This window comes from Varanus komodoensis, unplaced genomic scaffold (genome assembly GCF_004798865.1).
Source record: "Varanus komodoensis strain SLA01 unplaced genomic scaffold, ASM479886v1 scaffold18_3, whole genome shotgun sequence".
Classification (NCBI taxonomy): Eukaryota; Metazoa; Chordata; class Lepidosauria; order Squamata; family Varanidae; genus Varanus; species Varanus komodoensis.
This window is the reverse complement of record NW_025335549.1, coordinates 12,401,133-12,418,941: the sequence shown is the minus strand read 5'-3', so window position 1 is coordinate 12,418,941 and position 17,809 is coordinate 12,401,133. Positions and strand designations below refer to the sequence as shown.

Below are 17,809 nucleotides of genomic sequence, written 5' to 3'. Positions count from 1 at the left end.
TGGAAACCTGAGCACTTGTTTCTTGAACTGCATGACAGATGAAAGGAAATTAGTGGTTTAGGCCAAACCATGTGCTTGTTTTGTAGAACAAAGTTTTGCATTTTTTTTAATTGTTCATTTCCACGTATGTTTTGCCCCGGGGGAAGCCAATATTGGTTCTGTTTGTGCTGTTGTTTTTAGCAGGTCCTACTTCTGAATTAGATTTTGTAGGATTGTGCAGACACCATCCAACATGGCTTGCTGAATTGCACATCTGCAACTGGCAGAATCAAAAAGTGGGTGGTACATACACACCTGTCTGTCTAAAGAAATGCTCTAGATCTTAACATTTCAAAGACAAGGATGCGGTTAGTTATCCAGCTTCAAAACTCAGAAATTTAGCCAGGCAGGGGGAAGAATTGAGCCTAGCATTTTGGCTCCAGCCTCACTCCTGTCCTTTTAATCATTAAAATCTAATGCATCCAGGTGGCAGGTGACCTGCCAAAGGTGACTCAGGAGGGGAGGAGCTGAATCAGACTGAAGGGAAGGGCTTGTTTTCTCACCTCTCTGTAGGACAGAGGTCCCTTTTTGCTTTTATTCTTTTGGCAAGCATGTTATATTTCCAGCTAGGATGGCCAGGTTTCCTTTGTTTGAAGGGCTTCTCTGTTCAATCCTGGTTGAAATATGAAAAGTAAGGAATCCTAGGAAACACTGCCCATCTAGAGTTACCACCTGGGCAGCCAGCTCAGCTCGACACAGGCACGGAGCCCTGTGGCTCAGACTGTAAGAAGCCACCCCCATCTTCCCCCTCCCCCAGTTCTACAGCATCTGCTGCCTGCTCCAAGGTGGCAGGTTTGGCTTCCACGCTCTGAGATGGAGGCCTTGGCAGCTCAAAGTCCTGTGCAAATTTCCTGTTCATGCCCCCTTCTGCTCCATCCTTGAACTAAGTAGCTGGGAAGACTGTGATCTTTCATTTCAGTCCACTGACACAACTGTATTATGTCAGAGGTCCCACCAGTCAAAGATGCCATCCTCAAATTATTGGTGGCTCGTCTGAAGCCCTCCTCTGCATGGAATATGTGTAAGAGGAGTGGGCATCTGGAAACGGTTCAGTGCTGCTCCCAGCTTGGCTCTGCCAACTTGGGCACCAAGACCTCCCTCCTTAGCCAGCGGTATTTATATGAACATAAAGCTCCACAATTACTTTCAAGAGAGGGGATATTTCTCTTGTATATTCCTGGACCTAAATCACAGCAGAACTTCTGCCATTTTCCACATGATTAAAACTATAATTGTCTGTGATTTGAAAGGAAAATGTATCTTTAGAGCTGTGACTGATGATCTTAAAGCACTCTGGAGATCAGCAACTGTGCTTAAGGACTCTGGAATATTGACATACTCTTAATGCAAATCTTTCACAATTAGAGGGGGAAATCCAGTATTTATTCAGTGCGTTTTGTTGTCTCAATTGCAGTGGATAAATATATCACTAAGATTTTTCCTACTGAGAGTTAGGGATTTGACAAAGAATGTTTAACAGTTGGGGGTGGGAAGGAAACCAACTGTGTAAGGCTGATAGGATTGGTCTGTTCTGTGACTTGGCAGCAGTGGGGAAGGGGGTTGTTTCGGGATTAAACAAGCCAGAGAGAACTGAACAACAATCCATGGGTTAACTGTGGGTTGTTCAATGCCTAACCAAGGCAGAGTTTCTTTTGTTGAATGTAACAATGGCAATCCAGAACAGGATGCTCCTAGAGTGCTCATGAAAAAAGAAGGGATAACTATGCAATAACCAGCACACTTTCTAACTCTGGTGGCAACCTCAGACAGCCCCAGTAATGGTAGATCCACTAGATTGTTTGATCTTGTGCACCAAACCTTTACTATTTTAATTTCCGAAGCTAATGTGCAACCTTAGAGTATTAGCAGCATCTGTAAAACTGTCCTTAACTGTTTGAAAGTCTTGCAAAGACCTTTCAATGATCTTTTAAGTCTATCATCCTTTAGTTTTACCCACCCTATTGCAAAAGTTAGTCTGGTTTTTTTCCCCTTCTGCTTTTTGTTTCCTGAGTGCGTAAAGTACCTTTCAAAAAACAAAGCTGTAACCTTGCACCCAGTAAGTCTCTCCCGTTGTCAAGGGGCTGTTTTGTACCTGTGCATAGCAGTTCAGTTGTACTTAAAGAAGCTTTCCACACAGTGTTGTTCGCTGGTTGTCTTGGACAACATCCCCCATCATCCTATTGGCTGGAGGTTAAGAGCAATCAAAAATCCCACCCTAAATAATAATAATAATAATAATAATACTACCCTCCTGCCTCTCTTTTGTGAGGCCCAAGGCTAACTTACCTTCAAAACGAGGAAGAAAACTTAGAGTAGAACCTTGTCCCCCTTCCTCTTATCATTGTTTTCTCCAAGCTGAAAGCTCCAGATATTTTATTTACACATCAGCATTCCAAATACAGCAAGGAATGGAATTTCCTTCCCACCACCGCATTCCACAAAACAGTTGCTCTTTCTTCAGAGAACTACAGGGCTTTAATACCCAATTTTTTGTTACCTTGTTGGATGGCTTAGTGGCTTGGCAGGAATATGATTGTGTGCCTACGTGTGTCTGGACCGGCAGTTTTTGTGTGTCTTGAAGTTTACCAGAACTTCAGGCTTCAGATTAATGAGCCAATGGGTTATAAGTAATGGAGTAACCCATAGAAGTAACTTGTTTTCCCTTTCCCAGGTTGTCTTCCTCTAATCTCTCCACAAACAATTTAAAAACACTTCATTAGCTGGGAAGGATAAAACAGGCAGGAGCCATAAATCTCCATGTTCGTTGTTCTGCTGCATTTTTTAATGACTTGAGGTTCACTTATATCCCTTGCATTCAGTTTGACAATTCTGTATGTTTGCTCAGTTCAAACAGCAGTTTTATAGATTGAGTACTTGGTGCAAAATTGTAGCTTTGTTCTTGCTTAAGGAACTTTCACTAGTTGGGAGCTGAAGGAGGGATTTTATATCCATACACAGAGAAGCCTTGCCAATAAATACTCTCAGCTGTATATTGTTGTGGACTGTGTATATTGTTGCATTTTGTTGATATTGTTGACTTGTTACAGTATGCATTCAATTGCTTCTTTGTTATTTTATTGGTATGTGTGATTTTATTTTGCTTTCTCACTGTTGCCACCTTGCAATCTTCTTAGAAAGTCCTATGGGACTATCGGCTGTGGAATATAAGTTAAATAAATAAATAAAAATTTGCCAAAGCAAAGTAAAGAGGGGGAAAAAAAACCTAGCCAAGCAACCGGGAGACTGTTTCCATTCTAGCTGTACAATGTATCACCACCTTCACGAGTAGCAAGAAGCCACAGGCTACTAGCCTTTTAGGCCGGCAAACAACGAGAGTCAAGTCAACTGGCCAAGGAGAGGGAATTTCATGTTCTCTTCCACCAGTTTGCTGAATTTCTCGCTTGGTCTGGGGGAAGATACTAGCATATAAGCACAGCTTGCGACCACGATACCTGATGGAATGTGACTTCTACCCACCTTGTGCCAGGACATTGCCCCACACCTCAGACCTTCAGGGTCTTCGCTGTGGCAGCTCACACATTATGGAATTACCTTTCCAACAAGGCCAGCCTGGTGTGAATTTTGCTGTCTTCTTGGTGTCAGTTTAAGACTGCCCTCTTTGCCAAGGCATTGAATAACTCCAAAAATAGTACATGGGCATATTGGGGAGCAGTGCTTTGCTTTGCTTTGCTTTGCTAAGCAGGCATAGAGATACGGACTGGCTTTAGTTCTTTAGTGGTTTAATGTGGTTTTAAATTTTTAAATAAGGTCACAATGTTCTTATTGTTGCATTTTATCATATCTATTAAACATTGTTCACTGCTCAGAGAGCTTTGGCTATAGGGTGGAGTAGAAATAAAAATAAAAATAAAACCGAAATGTCTAGCCCAAGAGTGAGGTTCTTCACCCCTTGTTTGGCAGTATTTTTCTGACGTTTGATTTGCACATTTCTGGGATATATTTCCTACAATTCTTACTGTGCAGTTGCCAACACTCCCCTTGTCCTCTTTTTGCACCCAGCTGCCTGGGCGTTTGGGGTCTTGCATAGGTGTTCCAAGAGCCCCACACACCACTGTGCCTTTTGGCTCTCCAGTTGTTGGGCAGAATATTGTGCACCTGCACTAGCGCCTGCAGGTGACCTCACCTAATGTGTGATGGCTGAGATGAAAGTGGCAGCAAATGCTTTAGAATAATTGCCTAGTTCTAAAAATAGCTGCTTTTTGCAGAATGCATGCAAGGTAGAGGAAACGGTTTTGAGCTCTTGGCCGCAGCTATTCCAGCGCTGCTTGAATGCCCCAGCTTCCTTAGAGAGATCAACCCCTTCTGAGGGTACCTGGCACTGTCAGCACCCAAATTAGCAGGACTGCTGGAAGTCCTTGAGAAAAGGAGATCCTTGTGCCCATTCTTTGTCAAGCAGCAGCGGTGTTGGCTCAGTTTGGAGATTGCACCAAACCCATGTTTCCTGAACGTAATTTAGAACTGGAACCTGATCCCTGTCATTACTGTGGAGCAGCAGTCTTGGGAGGCAGAGGGATGGCCCTTGTCCTTTTGGGTGTTGCATCAAACTCGCAACTTTGTGGGAACTCCGAACTACCCAGCTGGGCTGGGTGAATGTGGTTTTCTGCATTTCTTGGGCCATGGGCGTGGGAAAAGGGCCCAGAAAAGCTTTGCCTGGCAAAACCATTGCACAGTTTCCTAAGGATGCTTGTTTAGACAGCACACCAAAGCATGGTTTGTCACTAACCCTGACCCTATGTGAAAGAGCCGTGTGCACCATCCTCCCCCTTGTGTGTCCCAAGCCTTTCACTTAGATTCAGGTTTGCGTGCAAAACAGGCAGAAGTTTTGTGTATACATGATCAAAATGAAACAGTAAACTGTGGTTTGCTGACAACCTCGAACTAAGAGAAGGAATTAGTGCTCAGTTCTTCCATATAGCAGCACACCATAGTCTCCAATCACGTCTGTGTGCTAATGGGAATAATCCTTCAGCAGAAGCTTTGAAGTAGTTTATTCCATTGGTAGATTAATCCACAGAAGTTCTAGCTGATTATTTGACTGGAGAGGATCTTAATCTTTAGGGCTGAAGTTGAACAGGATTGTTCTGTGTGATTTTATTACAGTGGGAGCATGCCAGTGCCAAGGTGACCTATTTCCAGGAACCAGTGGCTCTGGATTTACAAGTTTGCCTCCAGCTTCTAGCAGTGGAATGCTGCAGGCAACCTGAATATCCTGAAATGGTGGAGATAAGGAGAAGGTGGCTTATGTTTGTTAATACCCCTCTCCACACTGCCTTTTTAAGGAGGAGTGGAAGGCTTTGACACTGCAGGGGTCGTGCAGATATTCTGTGGCCTTCAGGAAACCCGAATGAAGTACTTCGGTGTGGCATCAGAGGGCACTTAAAGGGCTGCCCGATTTATTGTGGATGAGTTCACATAGGTGGAAGCCCACTTTGACCTGTCTCTGGTGATGCAAATCCTGATGATTTCCATATAACCCAGACATGAAGGCAGATCTTCGTTTGGTTTAGCAACAGGCTTTTTGTTGAGCTTTGGATCTGGGAAAATCTGGTGTGGATCAGTCAGGTGAACAAAATCTGAGCCATTTTGAAAGGAAGGCTTTTGGCTTCCTTTGTTGGTGGCATGCAGTTAACTTCTTGGACGGCTTCAGGCGTCCCACGGCCCAGCCGTCGCTCTCAGCTGGGCACTGTGCAGGGTGCACTTTTGACTTGGAACAGCAAGCGCATTCCTGCCATTCTCTGGCATGTCAGGCAAAAGCAAAACACAGCATTAGGGCCTTAGACTGGCTCTGTTCCTGGCGGGTAATCTCATTTGGCTCAGCGACGCCCCGCCATTCCTTGTCATGGCCCCATTTCCACCGAGACGGAGGTCTCGCCTGAGTTTTGCCAGCAGCGATTCAGGCAGTGTGAATGAACTCAGTGTGCCCATATCCCGCACAACATGGAAGCATGCCAAAAAGCGAGCGTTCCCCCTGGCCCTACGAGATATACTTTGGATGTAGCCTGCATAGAACACCTGATTCAGTTCCGTGCCTGGTAAACCGCCTTAATTCCTTCGAAGGGAGCCCAGGCAATAGCAGTTCTGTGAGGCCACCGGGGCTTCTCTGTTCAATTGTGTTCTTCAAGCTTTCATTGCATGACAAGATTTAGGTAAAGTCTGATCGCAAGTTTGCAGCTTTCTTTTGGTGCGCAGTGGGAGAGGGCAGCACAGCTCCTGTGTGCAGCCGGTCACCCCTTCTGCCATCTTACAGCAATCCCAGAGTTGCCTTTTCTCCTTTGCGTGATGATGAGGGCAGGGATGGAGGTTTACATTTCTCTGAGACACAAAACCTCTCCTGCATGGCTATACCACTCGAAGCTGCTTACGTCAGACCCAGGCATTATGGCCCGGAGTCAGGGATGCTGGAGCTTGCTGTCTGAACATTTGGGAGACATCAAGTTGGAGAATACTGGTGTATGTAATGGAATGACACTGGAGACATTCCAGGTGAAACTGGACAGCCCTCTGAGTGGGATGGTGTAACGTGGTGTCCTGCAACAGCAGGGGTTAAAACTGATGGCCTTCATGGCCCCTTCCAACTCTTCTATGATTCTATGAATGCTTCTCAATAAAAATAGCAGCAGCAGCAACAATTAATAATAATAATAATAATAATAATAATAATAATAATAATAATAGCAGAATGCCCTCCACACAGGAAAAGAGAACCCCTCTTTCTTTTGGACATGCTTTTGTGGGCAAGGATTTTTTAAATTACTTGATTATTTTTTGGTCCCATGAACCTGCTCTTTGGAAAAATCTCACCTAAACACTGATTTACCACCCTCTGCATGTTTGAACAGAAAAGGGTCTTCCAGCTCCCAGCATTTTCAGCCTGCCTTGCTGCGGTATGCGTAGTATCACTCCCTGTCTCCGTTCTTCCTCACATTTTGCTCCCTTGGAGCTGTGATTGCTGCTCTCTGGGAGGAGTGGAGTAGTCAGGCGTGTGGCGGGGTCTGTAGCCACCTGTCTCGGACTTCCTGCCCAGCTCCGCTCTTCCGCTCTGGATTGAGGCAGAGGTGGGGCGAGCACTGCTGCCCTGACCAAGGGAGAGAGACTTCCAGTAGACTCTGATGTGCTTCATGGATGGATCTTGCTTCCCTTGGCCTGCATGTTGGCCCCTGGACCACCTGTGGACCTTCCTGGCGCTGCCATGGGCTGCTGCTCTCCTTGCATCTTCCCTGGCCATCGTCCCAGGCGCTCATCAAAGGTTCATTGCTCAATGAGAGCCTCATCTTGAAGCACCCCTCGCCCCATCCTCCCCATCCCTGTCTCGGGCCAGCTGAGTTCTGGAATTGCTCCTGCCAAGAGGCGAAACTGCTGCAGTTCAAGGGCAAATGCAGCTCAGCAGGGCCTTCTGGCAGGAGCGGCAGCAAGCTGGGGACCACCGATCAGGAGCCTTCTTGGTCCAAGGGAGAAGCGAGTGAGCAGGGCCGGGCACGCTCGCTTTGCAAATAGCTGTTTCCAGCCCGAGCCTCTTGAAGGGGTGGAGGATGCAGGCTGGTTCCACGCTATCTGCCTCCAGTGGTGGCACCTTCCGTGTGTTTGGGCCATTGGATCTGTCATCCCCATCCAGCAGGGACAGGGATGACGGGAGCTGTAGTCGAAAGCATCTGGCATACCCCATGGGGGCGAAAAGCCATCACCCTGACTTCCCATGTCTTTGTAACAGCTAGCTTCCACACATACGCTTCCCTCCTCTTCATGATTGCGCTTCAGAGTAGTGCAGCTCCTGGTATTTGTAGGCTGTCTCTCATCCCAGGCTCTATAAATTGCTTCAAGGACCACACTGGGTGTGCTCCAGTCATGTATAAGGCAGGGGAAGGGAGATTTAAGACTCTCAGACATAGATCATTTAGATAAGCGTTCTTTTCTGCCTGATTGCCAGTCGTGTAGAATGATTTAAAGAACAAGAATTAAAGCAGAACAGAATAAGGCGAACTGTGCAAACATGAAATCAAGGGCCAGAAAGCTGGCTTAAATTAATGGTGTAAAAACACCGCACATCAAAAGTGGCAGAAGCAGTTTTGAAAGCACCCTAGAAATCAGGTCCTCCGAGCTCTGCAAACGTGCATGGAGAGTGTTCGTCAGACATGTGTGGGAGCAAGAGGTGGTCAGGCAGGGCTGACCACCTCCAGGGGCAGGCAGGGATGCCGCCGTTGAATGTTCTGCCATGTGAACCAACGAATGCCTGTGTGCTTATCAAAACTAGGACACTGGGAAGAGAGATGCGAGCCCAGCTCTTTGCACGCTGTACGGGCACTTTGCTTGCAGGGAGCTCTGAACAGAAGGGGGCATTCATACATGCGGTCTGAACCGGCGCCATCCATTGTTCTCTTCTGTGCGTAGTGCAGGGCTCCCTCTTCTACCTTGGCCGTCCACAGCGAGCATCTTTCTGTGAGCTGAGCTGCAGGAACTGCCTCGTGTTTCTCTCTCTTGCTTCCGCTTTCAGCCTCTCCTCCTGCATGCCAGAGAGCTCGGCTTCCATATTTGGAGCTCGTAGCCTGTCGACTGGCTTCACATCTGCCTGGTGGAGCATTTGGGTGTTTTTGCTTTTCCATATATGGGAAAGCTGCAGGCGGAGGGTGGTATCTGGCCTGCATTGGAAGCAATGCGCTGCATTTTTCACGATGGGCTAGTTAGCTTAAAGGCAACCCCCTTCTTTGCTGGTTTCCTACTGACAGAAGCAATCGAGGGAAGTCGGTGCTTTCTCTGAGTTTTGTATCTGCTTGTATTAACCCTTCTCTGCATATTTCTTCATATTACAAAGGCAACCTGGTGGGAAAACATAAATGCAGAACTTTTCTGTCACCAAGCTAATGTTTCACATCATGTCAGTAATGAAGTCTGTCTTTTGGAGAGGGTCTGTGGAAGCATGCATGTTGGCAGGCACAAACGGACAATAGGTCATTGGTTCAGGTGAACAGAGGCAACTGGGGGTTGCCAACACCCGTAGAACAGGACTGGGCTCACTTGTGCTTGAACAGGACAATCTGGGCCAAGCTTACACAAATCCGGCACGTGGAAGATGGGCTTGGAGCAACACGTTCCAAGCAAATGTGCTCCCATCCCCCTTATGAGCAAGACAGCCACGTGATCCAAGGAGGTGGATGAGTTAGTCATGTGAATTTTAGCTGATGAATCAATTAAAATCGGTGTATATTTGCACATCACTTCCCCCCAAAGCATCCTTTGTTTATTCTTGGATGATGTGGGAACACTTTGCCACAGGCATCATTTTAGGAGAGACATTCCCTCAAGGCAAATCATGGGTTGTTTGGGGGTGGCCCAACCTGCAGACAAGCCTTAGGTTTGTCCAACGCTTGAACCACCTCCGTCCCCTGCCTTCATATGGTACAAGTCAGGGCAAGCCAGGTACCAGCCAGCATCCTGTAAAAAAGCCTCTAGATAAATCAAGCCATGGTGGACTGTCACATTATGGAAATCAGGCCAGTGTGTGCGCTACACACCCACAATTGCGCCTGCTCTAAATGTGCAAGCCACGCACTAAACTGCGCGTGGTCTTAATTAGAACCTGTGCGTTACAGTGCGTTTCTGCCACTGTCCAGTAACCCTTCGTATTGCTGACTGGGCTTCTCTTCCTTTTCCCAGATTAAAAAGCAGCAGCAAGATGTACTCGGTTTCTTAGAAGCCAACAAGATTGAATTTGAAGAGAAGGACATTGCTGCCAATGAAGAGAACCGCAAGTGGATGCGAGAGAATGTCCCGGAAGAATGCCGACCAGCCACTGGCAATCCGTTGCCCCCTCGGATCTTCAATGGCAGCCGATACCTGGGGGTGAGAGTTGAGACTTAATTATCTGGCTTGTGAAGCAGTCCACTGAGAGGTCTGTCGTGCAAGATCTGAAATCAGCTTTGAGTTCTCCCCACCCCTTTCAAGTTGACTCCCCATTTGCAGGGGTTGAAGGGTGAAAATAGACATGGGACAAAATAGTCTCACATCAGCTGGAGCCGGCCCATTCTCATCCTCGAGAGAGAGCAGAGCAGGGGTGGATGAAACATCTTTGTGCTTCTCCCATACATGTCAGGGCAAAGATCTTGTTCCTTTGTGCGCCATTTTTTTGATACAAAGAGCTTTTTTTTTTAATCGGTGCATCGGCTCATAATATTCTCTTTCCTTTATCCTCCTTGTAGTTCAAATGTTTAACACAGGACACTTCACAGGAGGAGCTCAGTAAGAAGCAGAATTGCAGCTTTTAAATTTACATTGTGATTCATCCTTTCAAAGCAGTTTAAGGCGGCCGTCCTATGCCCACCTTCCCGGGAGTTCAGGACCATTTACTTCTGGGGGTTAACTTCACTGGTCTGGGGGCCTCTGACCCAGTAGCTCTGACCCAGGTCTCTTCGGCACCTTCAGGCACCTGAGAAAGGCACCTTTGCTTTGAAAGGCTTTGCAATTTTCACTTTCAATCATGCAAAGCTGCCTTGTACCAGGTACAATGGCAGGTAAGGACCCTGCGACCTCCTGGGATGTTGAGGAACTTGAACTCCCATCAGCCCCGACCAGCATGACCAGTGGTCATGGAGGGCCACACGTTCCCCTTCAGAATATTGCTTTATGTGCTTGCTTCTTCCCTGCTTTTTCCTTCGTTGGTTTGGATCTTTCTGGGTGCCTTTTCTGCTTGTAATAGAAGTCCTCTGGCTTCTCAGCAGGGGGAATGCTTGGCTCTTAACAGCTGCTTCCAAGCTATCTTGGCCTCACTGCAAGCTGTGCAAGAGAGCTTTCTGTTCTTTCATGCATCGTCCGTGAATCTTCTCATCAAGAAATCTTTGCTAAAAGCCCACGCTAATTATCTCGCCATGGACAAGGGAAGAAAAATGCAGATGTTCTTGGACAATTTTGGAGCATTTCCTGATGACTCTGTAAATCAGCACTTCTCAGTTACAGTTGTAAAAATTTCTGGCTTCCATTGTCTGTATTTTGACAACATGCCGGCCAGTCAGAATCATCTTGATTTGATGCAACAATACAATATATCAAATGGCACAAGGCAAATGTGCAGTGTGTATCTAACAAAAGCAGGGTGTGTGAATGGGGTTGTTTATTTTCAATCCATCTTTTCCCTCCAGGGTGTCATTATATGTATAGAGAACCAGCTGCCATTCTTAAAAACAAACAAACAAACCCCTTCACCCAAGTATATTATGTTTGCATAAGTAGCATGCAAACTTGAACTGCCCAGAGGCATTGGAATCAACCACCCTGGAGTGCTGAAATACACCGAGTTCCTGCTTCATGGGTTGGTTAGCTTACATTTGATGATCGAAACCCAGATTTGATCTATTTCTTTATTTGCGGTATTTCTATGCTGCTTCTTATCTAAGCAAATTCTGGCACAGTGAGCAGAAAAAAAGCAGGGGGAAAAAATAAACCCAATATATTAACCCAAGGATAACAAGAGATCCATGGCTGTTCGGAGAGGAAGGTGTCTTGGCACAAAGGTGTCTTTGGCAGGTGCCATAAAAAGTGCAGTGCCAGAGTGTGGCTGACCTCCTGAGGCAGGGGCTTCCATCAGAATGGAGCCGCCACAGTGAAGCCCCTGTTTCCGGTGGACTCCGCAGAGGCGCATGGGACCGTGGCCTCAGCAACTGGGCAGGTTGGTGAGGGAGAAGGCGCTTGCTCTAGCGTCCCTTTCCCAAGTTATTCAGGGACCTCTACATTACTGCCAGAACCTGGTAACCAGCATTCCGTATATATTATCCTAAATAAATGGGGCTTATTTTTTGAAAGAGTGCTGATTTCTAAAGTCAAAAGAGTGACGTGAGAGTATGTTACAGAAAAAGATGCAGCTGCTCATGGCTCGCAAGCCAGAAGCAGCATGCAATGCAGGATGGCAGCTTGTCCCAGCTTTTCTGTATCTCAAGACCAGGCAAGGTAGAGAGTACCCTCTGATGTTTTGGACCACCCTTTGCAGGATCCAGGACTTTTCGCTGTCCTGCCTACAAGCATTGTACCCCAAACAACTGGGGGGCATTGAGTTGCCTGCCACTTAGGCTCAGTAGTCAGATGATAACAGTGGCTAGCCAGCCAGTCCCTGACGGGCCTTCACAGGAAGAAGAAAAAAACGTAAAGATGCTTGTGTTGCCATTGCCATGGTTACGGAAACCTCCCATCTTGCCACTGTGTTTTTTAATGTCAGAAACATTGGATCCCACACACTGTTTGGGAGCCAGTTGGTTTCCAGTCATTAGTTTATCTCTAAACCAAGCTTTTTCTTCCATTCAATCTGGGAAGAAAAGCTCTCTGTGTTCTTTTTTCTTTCAATGCTTGTCCTTCTTCATGAGTTCATAGGTAGCCTTCCAAAAATGCAGTTTAGCAACAATAAATAAAATAGAATAGAATAGAACAGAACAGAATAAAACATTCTCTCTCTCTCTCCTCCTGTCCCCCATTTAAAGGATTATGAAGCCTTTTTTCAAGCCCGAGAGAATAACACGATGTATGCTTTTCTAGGCCTGACTGCCCCACCTGGTTCAAAGGTATGTATTGCTCTCATTTCTTCTTAATGTATGCTCTTGTCAGCTGGTTGTTTATTTCTTAAAACTTTTCCATTTTCAAAATGTGAAAACAGACTAAGTCCACCAATTCAAATGCTTGGGAAAACCAGCAGTTATTCTGAGCTGGAACCAACAGGAAGTCAGTACTGATCACACCTCCATGGGGAGGGGATTCCAGCCCCATGGATGCTTCCTCACTTGTTATATAAAGCATTTGAAAGAGTCTCTTCCCAGTGATCCAAAAGCATGGCTACCGTAGGCAGACTGAAATGGCGGAACACCATTGAGTGGAAAAGCATATTGCCACATTGCGAGCACGATCTGAGTGAAATGGAGCCGGCTGGAGCCGGGGGTCAGACTAGATGGTCTGGGAAGCCCCTTCTGACTTGCTCTCTTTCTATGTTTCTAGCAGGGATCCCCACCTGTGTTGCACAGTGTGAGCCCATTTGGAGCGTGGAAAGAAGTGGTACAGTTCCCCCCTTGGCTGCTGTGGGGAATGGGCTTGTCCATTCATCATATACCCCCATGGTTGGCCAGGCACATCCCCCAACAGGCAAAATAATGAGGCTAAAAGAACCTCAGTAGAGGAGAGTACCCAGGGAGCCGTGCAGGCAGCAGAAGTGGAGACTTGAGCTGCAAAACACTAGACTTTTGGAGCTGCCCTTCAGGAAGGGGAGAGGTGCCGGATTCTCCCCCACACCACGCTTTTGAAAGCCCGAAATCCAACTCTTGACTCCAACCTGGTCCGTTCTGGGTGAAGCACACCGACTGCTTTCACTGATGGGCCAGCAAAAGACACGAGGCGGGATCCACGTTACCAAAGCTGGGGATAAATTTAGGTATTACAATACATTTTAAAAAGCCAGTTGAAATACCAAATCCAGCAGCATCCCTTATTGTTGAAGGGGGTGAACTTTCAGAGAATAAAGTCTGCGCTGAAGTTCCAGAGCCTGGCATTGAGTTAATGAAGTTGCACTGCATTTCCCTAACCCTCAAGGCCTGTGGGTGTTAAACCCAAAATCAGAAGGAATTCTGCCATGTTAGAATCTGGTTTTGTTTTATGCTCCAGCTCCACCGCAATATTTTTCTTTCGTGTCCAGCTGCAGCAGCCATCAAAACAAACAGGCATGTTCAAGTTGTCCGTGTTTTGCTTTATTAAAACAACAGACCAAAAACCTCAGAGCTAATGGTTTTATTCATTTATGTTATTGATGTTCCAGGAAGCAGAAGCGCTAGCAAAGCAAGAAGTGTGAAAATCCTCCAGCTTAAAGCCTTACCAAGTCTGCAAAGGGAAATTTCCACAGCTTTTTATACAATAACAGAATTGTCTTATGCTTCAAGAAACACAGTATTGTTGTTTTTCCTAAACTGCACAGAGTATTCCACCAGACATGAGTATAGGATGGAGTGTCAAGAGAAAACACAATCTTCCCACAAGGACAAAGAACGTAATTGCATGGAGCATTTTGAAATTGTCGTATTTTTCCTCTCCCACCAGATGGTATAATCTACTTTTTGGCAGTTGCATAGTTTTTTGTAAACTTACAAAAGCAACGTATTTTGCTATTAATATTGTTGATATATAGTTACAAAGATTCAGCCATTTAAAAAGGGGGTAACACCACAGCAAAAAATGTTATTGAAAACCCCAGTGCCTCAAATACATTACTGAAAATAACAAAATACCATGATGATATCTTTTTAAAATTGTGATTTTTTTCTGCAAAAAGTGCCGTGATGTAGCGTAATTGTAATCGCTTGTGATTAGGATAGTGCTTTTTCATTTGTAGGGTGGGTATTGTAATGGTCTACTGTAATTTTGTAGCAAGTGGCATACAAAATCACGCCATAAGATTCTCATGGATGTAACCAATATGACCTCTTGTAACTGCTTCTCAGGGACCAAAAATACCCACATGTACAAGGTTTTAGTGCAGTCGTGTTGATGCATACATTAATAACCACAGAGAAGCCAAGAGAGCCCATTGTGGTCCTTATTTCTGCAAAATTTGAAGGTTTTTTGTTGTGTTTGCAAAAATAAAAATTCTATTCCATTGCGTATGTTTTAGACCTTAGAAAGCAAGGCCAAGTAATTGCTGGCTGGAAGAACAGGCATTCTGAAGAATTAAGATTATAAGACTCGATAGGAAGCAGGGACCCCACTGTAGATTTCTCAGCATAGGCTTGTTGGCCTGGAAGCTTTCAGCAGCTCGCAGATCTTGCAAGAAGACTGTGTGGTCAATTTCATCACATGCCCTGCGGCTCTCTTTGTGTGCCACAAGCAAGAGCCTCACCCAAAAGGCAGGTACTCAAAGGGGCTTAATCAAGAAGTTACCTTGAAAAGTGTGGCCTCTAAATTAACCCTTCCCAGCCTGGTGCCTTCCAGATGTGTGAGACTGCATCTCTTAAAACGCATGCTCTGAGTTGCAGCCCAAAGCATCTGAAAGGATTTGTTAGGCTGGTGGAAACTATTTGGGAAGGTATGTAGACAGACTCCAAGGGTTGCTTCCCTACTGTATAATGTCTTAGCCTGCTGGCCACATCTTCTCTCCTGCTGTATATTGAAAAAAATGGGATCTCTAAACCATCAGTTTTACTCACAATAGACTAATTGGTGCTTGCCACTAGCCGCCCCCTCCTTTAAAATTAAGAAAAAAATGTGCAGGACACCTTCCAGAACACAAAAACTCCAAAGAATCCTTCGGCCTAAGATTTGCAGCCATCTGAGCATTGCTTTCATTCAGTTGCCAAATGTGAGAAATTCAGTAGCTGTACTTCAAAGGTGCTGAAAAGAAAATGGAGCTGAAAGAGATGCAGCTATTTCATGATAGGTAAACCTAACACCGCAAAGGGGAAGCACGACTAAACTCTTGTTGATTTCAGTGGGTCTGCTCGAAGCATGACTAAATTTGGATCTAGTTCATGGCTGTGAGGGGAGTGTCATTCACACACTTCCCAGCTTCACTTGTGATTATTTACAGTAGAGGAAATTAGGAAATCAATGAGACACTCCATGCGCAAGGAGGAAGGAAGTGTACGCAGGTTGCTGATCCTCTAAAGACATGGTTTAAGCCTTGCATGCGCTAGAAGATCAGGGTCTAGGCAGGAACCATTTTAACCACTGAAACAGAAAGGAAGGTGCTCTTTGCAATCCATACAACTGGCCTGTATCCACGAGGACTTGTTTTACACGTGATGTTTGCCCACCTATGCCCAGAGCTGCTCAGGATTGCACAAGACTGTGTGAATCGTTCCTTTTTCCTCCAGCACACTCTTGTCTTGCAGCACTCCAGCTCTGGCTACCTTTCTGGGGAAATGGTGTTAAGGGCCTGGTCAGCATCTTCCTACATGGAGGACATGAGATCAGAATGTGGCCTAATTAGTGGTCCGTGTACCAAGCTTGCACGGAGGTGCCTTTAAGTTCCACGCATGCAGTTTAAGAATTTAGACACTTGATTTGCATGCTTCAGAGCTTGAATCCATCATGTTTCAGATGCTTGTACAAGGAACATGCAGAAACCCCCCGTTCAAAAGGCCTGCCGTGTCTATTTCAGGGCATGTATGGATCTTAGATGAGTCCAGCTTGGGGAGAAGCAGGTCTTCTGTCTTTGAATCCCCCTGCTTCTCTGGCTGATTTGCAGAAGACACTGATGGGGACAGGCACGGTGTATGATGAGAATTCTTGAGTTCTGCTACCACCCTGACCCCCCCCCCCCCCCCCCAGGCAATGGGCTTCTCCCAAATATGAGTTGCGGAGGGAATAGTTGTTCCTTCCCAAGGTGTCATCATCTGGCAGGCAGTGCAAAGATGCACATTTCAGGAAGCAAGCTCGGCTGTTCCTGGAAAAGCAGCCTAGAAGGACTTTCCTATTTCCCCCTTTTTCTTCCCATTATCTCATCTCTTGCATTGTCCTGACTCAGTAGACGGCTGTGATGCAACGGGGCTGTCTGGGCTTTGCAAAGAGCTATGTTTTGCATGTGTTTTAAGTGGCATGGAAGTTTTTCCATGCAATATTCCCCAAAATGCAACATTTTCTGATGCTATATTTTTCCCTGGAAAGGTTTCCACACCATATCTGTCAGTGTCCATGCATAACTGGGCCGTTGTGCTGCAGTCAGTCATGTTAGATGGGCTAAATATAGGATATCAACTTGTATATATCGTCCTTTTAAGGCAAGTAAAGGTGAACCCTAGTGCTCAGTGGCCCTTGGAGCAGATGAAAGAATCAAGGATAACGAGGCTTTTGGCACATGGGTCTGGACCAGACTTGGGCATGGCGCGCTTGCCCTCTGTTGCTTCTGTTCTTCAGTTAGAAACTCAAGGAAAACTAAAACGGAAATTAAGATGGCATGAATTGTGTTAAGAATTGACGCTTTTGAATTGTGGCGTTGGAGAAGGCCCCTGAGAGTCCCTTGGACTGCAAAAAGTTCAAATCAGTCAATCCTAAAGGAAATCAACCCTGACTGTTCTTTAGGAGGGTAGGTACCAAAGCTTAAACTCAAATACTTTGGCCACCTAATGAGAAGGAAGGACTCATTGGAGAAGAACCTGATGCTGGGAACAATTGATGGCAAAAGGAGAAGGGGACGGCAGAGAATGAGATGGTTAGATAGTGCCACTGATGCAATGAACTTGAATTTGGGCAACTCCAGGAAACTGGAGAACAGAGGGCCTGGAGTGCTGTAATCCATGGAGTCATGAAAAGTCGGACACAGCTGTGCAACTGAACAACAAAGATTGTGCTGCTGTTGGTTTCACTTAGGAGGCATGTGGGATGAGGACAAGGGTCCACTTAGTCTAGCAGGCTCATTCAATCATGCAGGTACCAACAAGTACCTACCTGCAGGTACAGTTCTAGGTACATTGTACAGGTACACTATCCCAGCCTGCACCTGCAGGCCCACTCCCTTCCTTTCACAAAACAGTGTTTAAGAAGCACTTCTGTGTTCGGGTTTTCTCTACTAGAAGTGGAATCTGTCAGCAGTGCAGAGAGAATGAAGCCAAAGGGGCGAGGGTGTCCTCTGCAGAAGAAAACTAAGCAATTGATAGGAGATTCAGAGGCTCTGTTTGGGTGTCTACTCTAAAAAGAAGGTTTCTTTCGGGAGGCATCATTTTTGTTAAAACAAACCTAAGGAAAAATATGCTATTGCCTTTACATTTTTGCAAATATTTCAATAAAGTAATTTCCACGTAAA

General features: G+C 45.8%; 1 protein-coding gene across 1 annotated transcript in view; it reads left to right on the top strand.

Annotated features, from left to right (window-relative positions):
- SH3BGRL (SH3 domain binding glutamate rich protein like) overlaps positions 1–17,809 on the top strand; it is a 26,953-nt gene extending 9,144 nt beyond the window's left edge. The window contains exons 2-4 of the mRNA XM_044427385.1: positions 9,709–9,894; positions 12,516–12,596; positions 13,835–17,809. Coding sequence (XP_044283320.1) covers positions 9,709–9,894; positions 12,516–12,596; positions 13,835–13,867 — 300 coding nt within the window. The 3' untranslated portion in view covers positions 13,868–17,809. The remainder of the gene's footprint in view (positions 1–9,708; positions 9,895–12,515; positions 12,597–13,834) is intronic.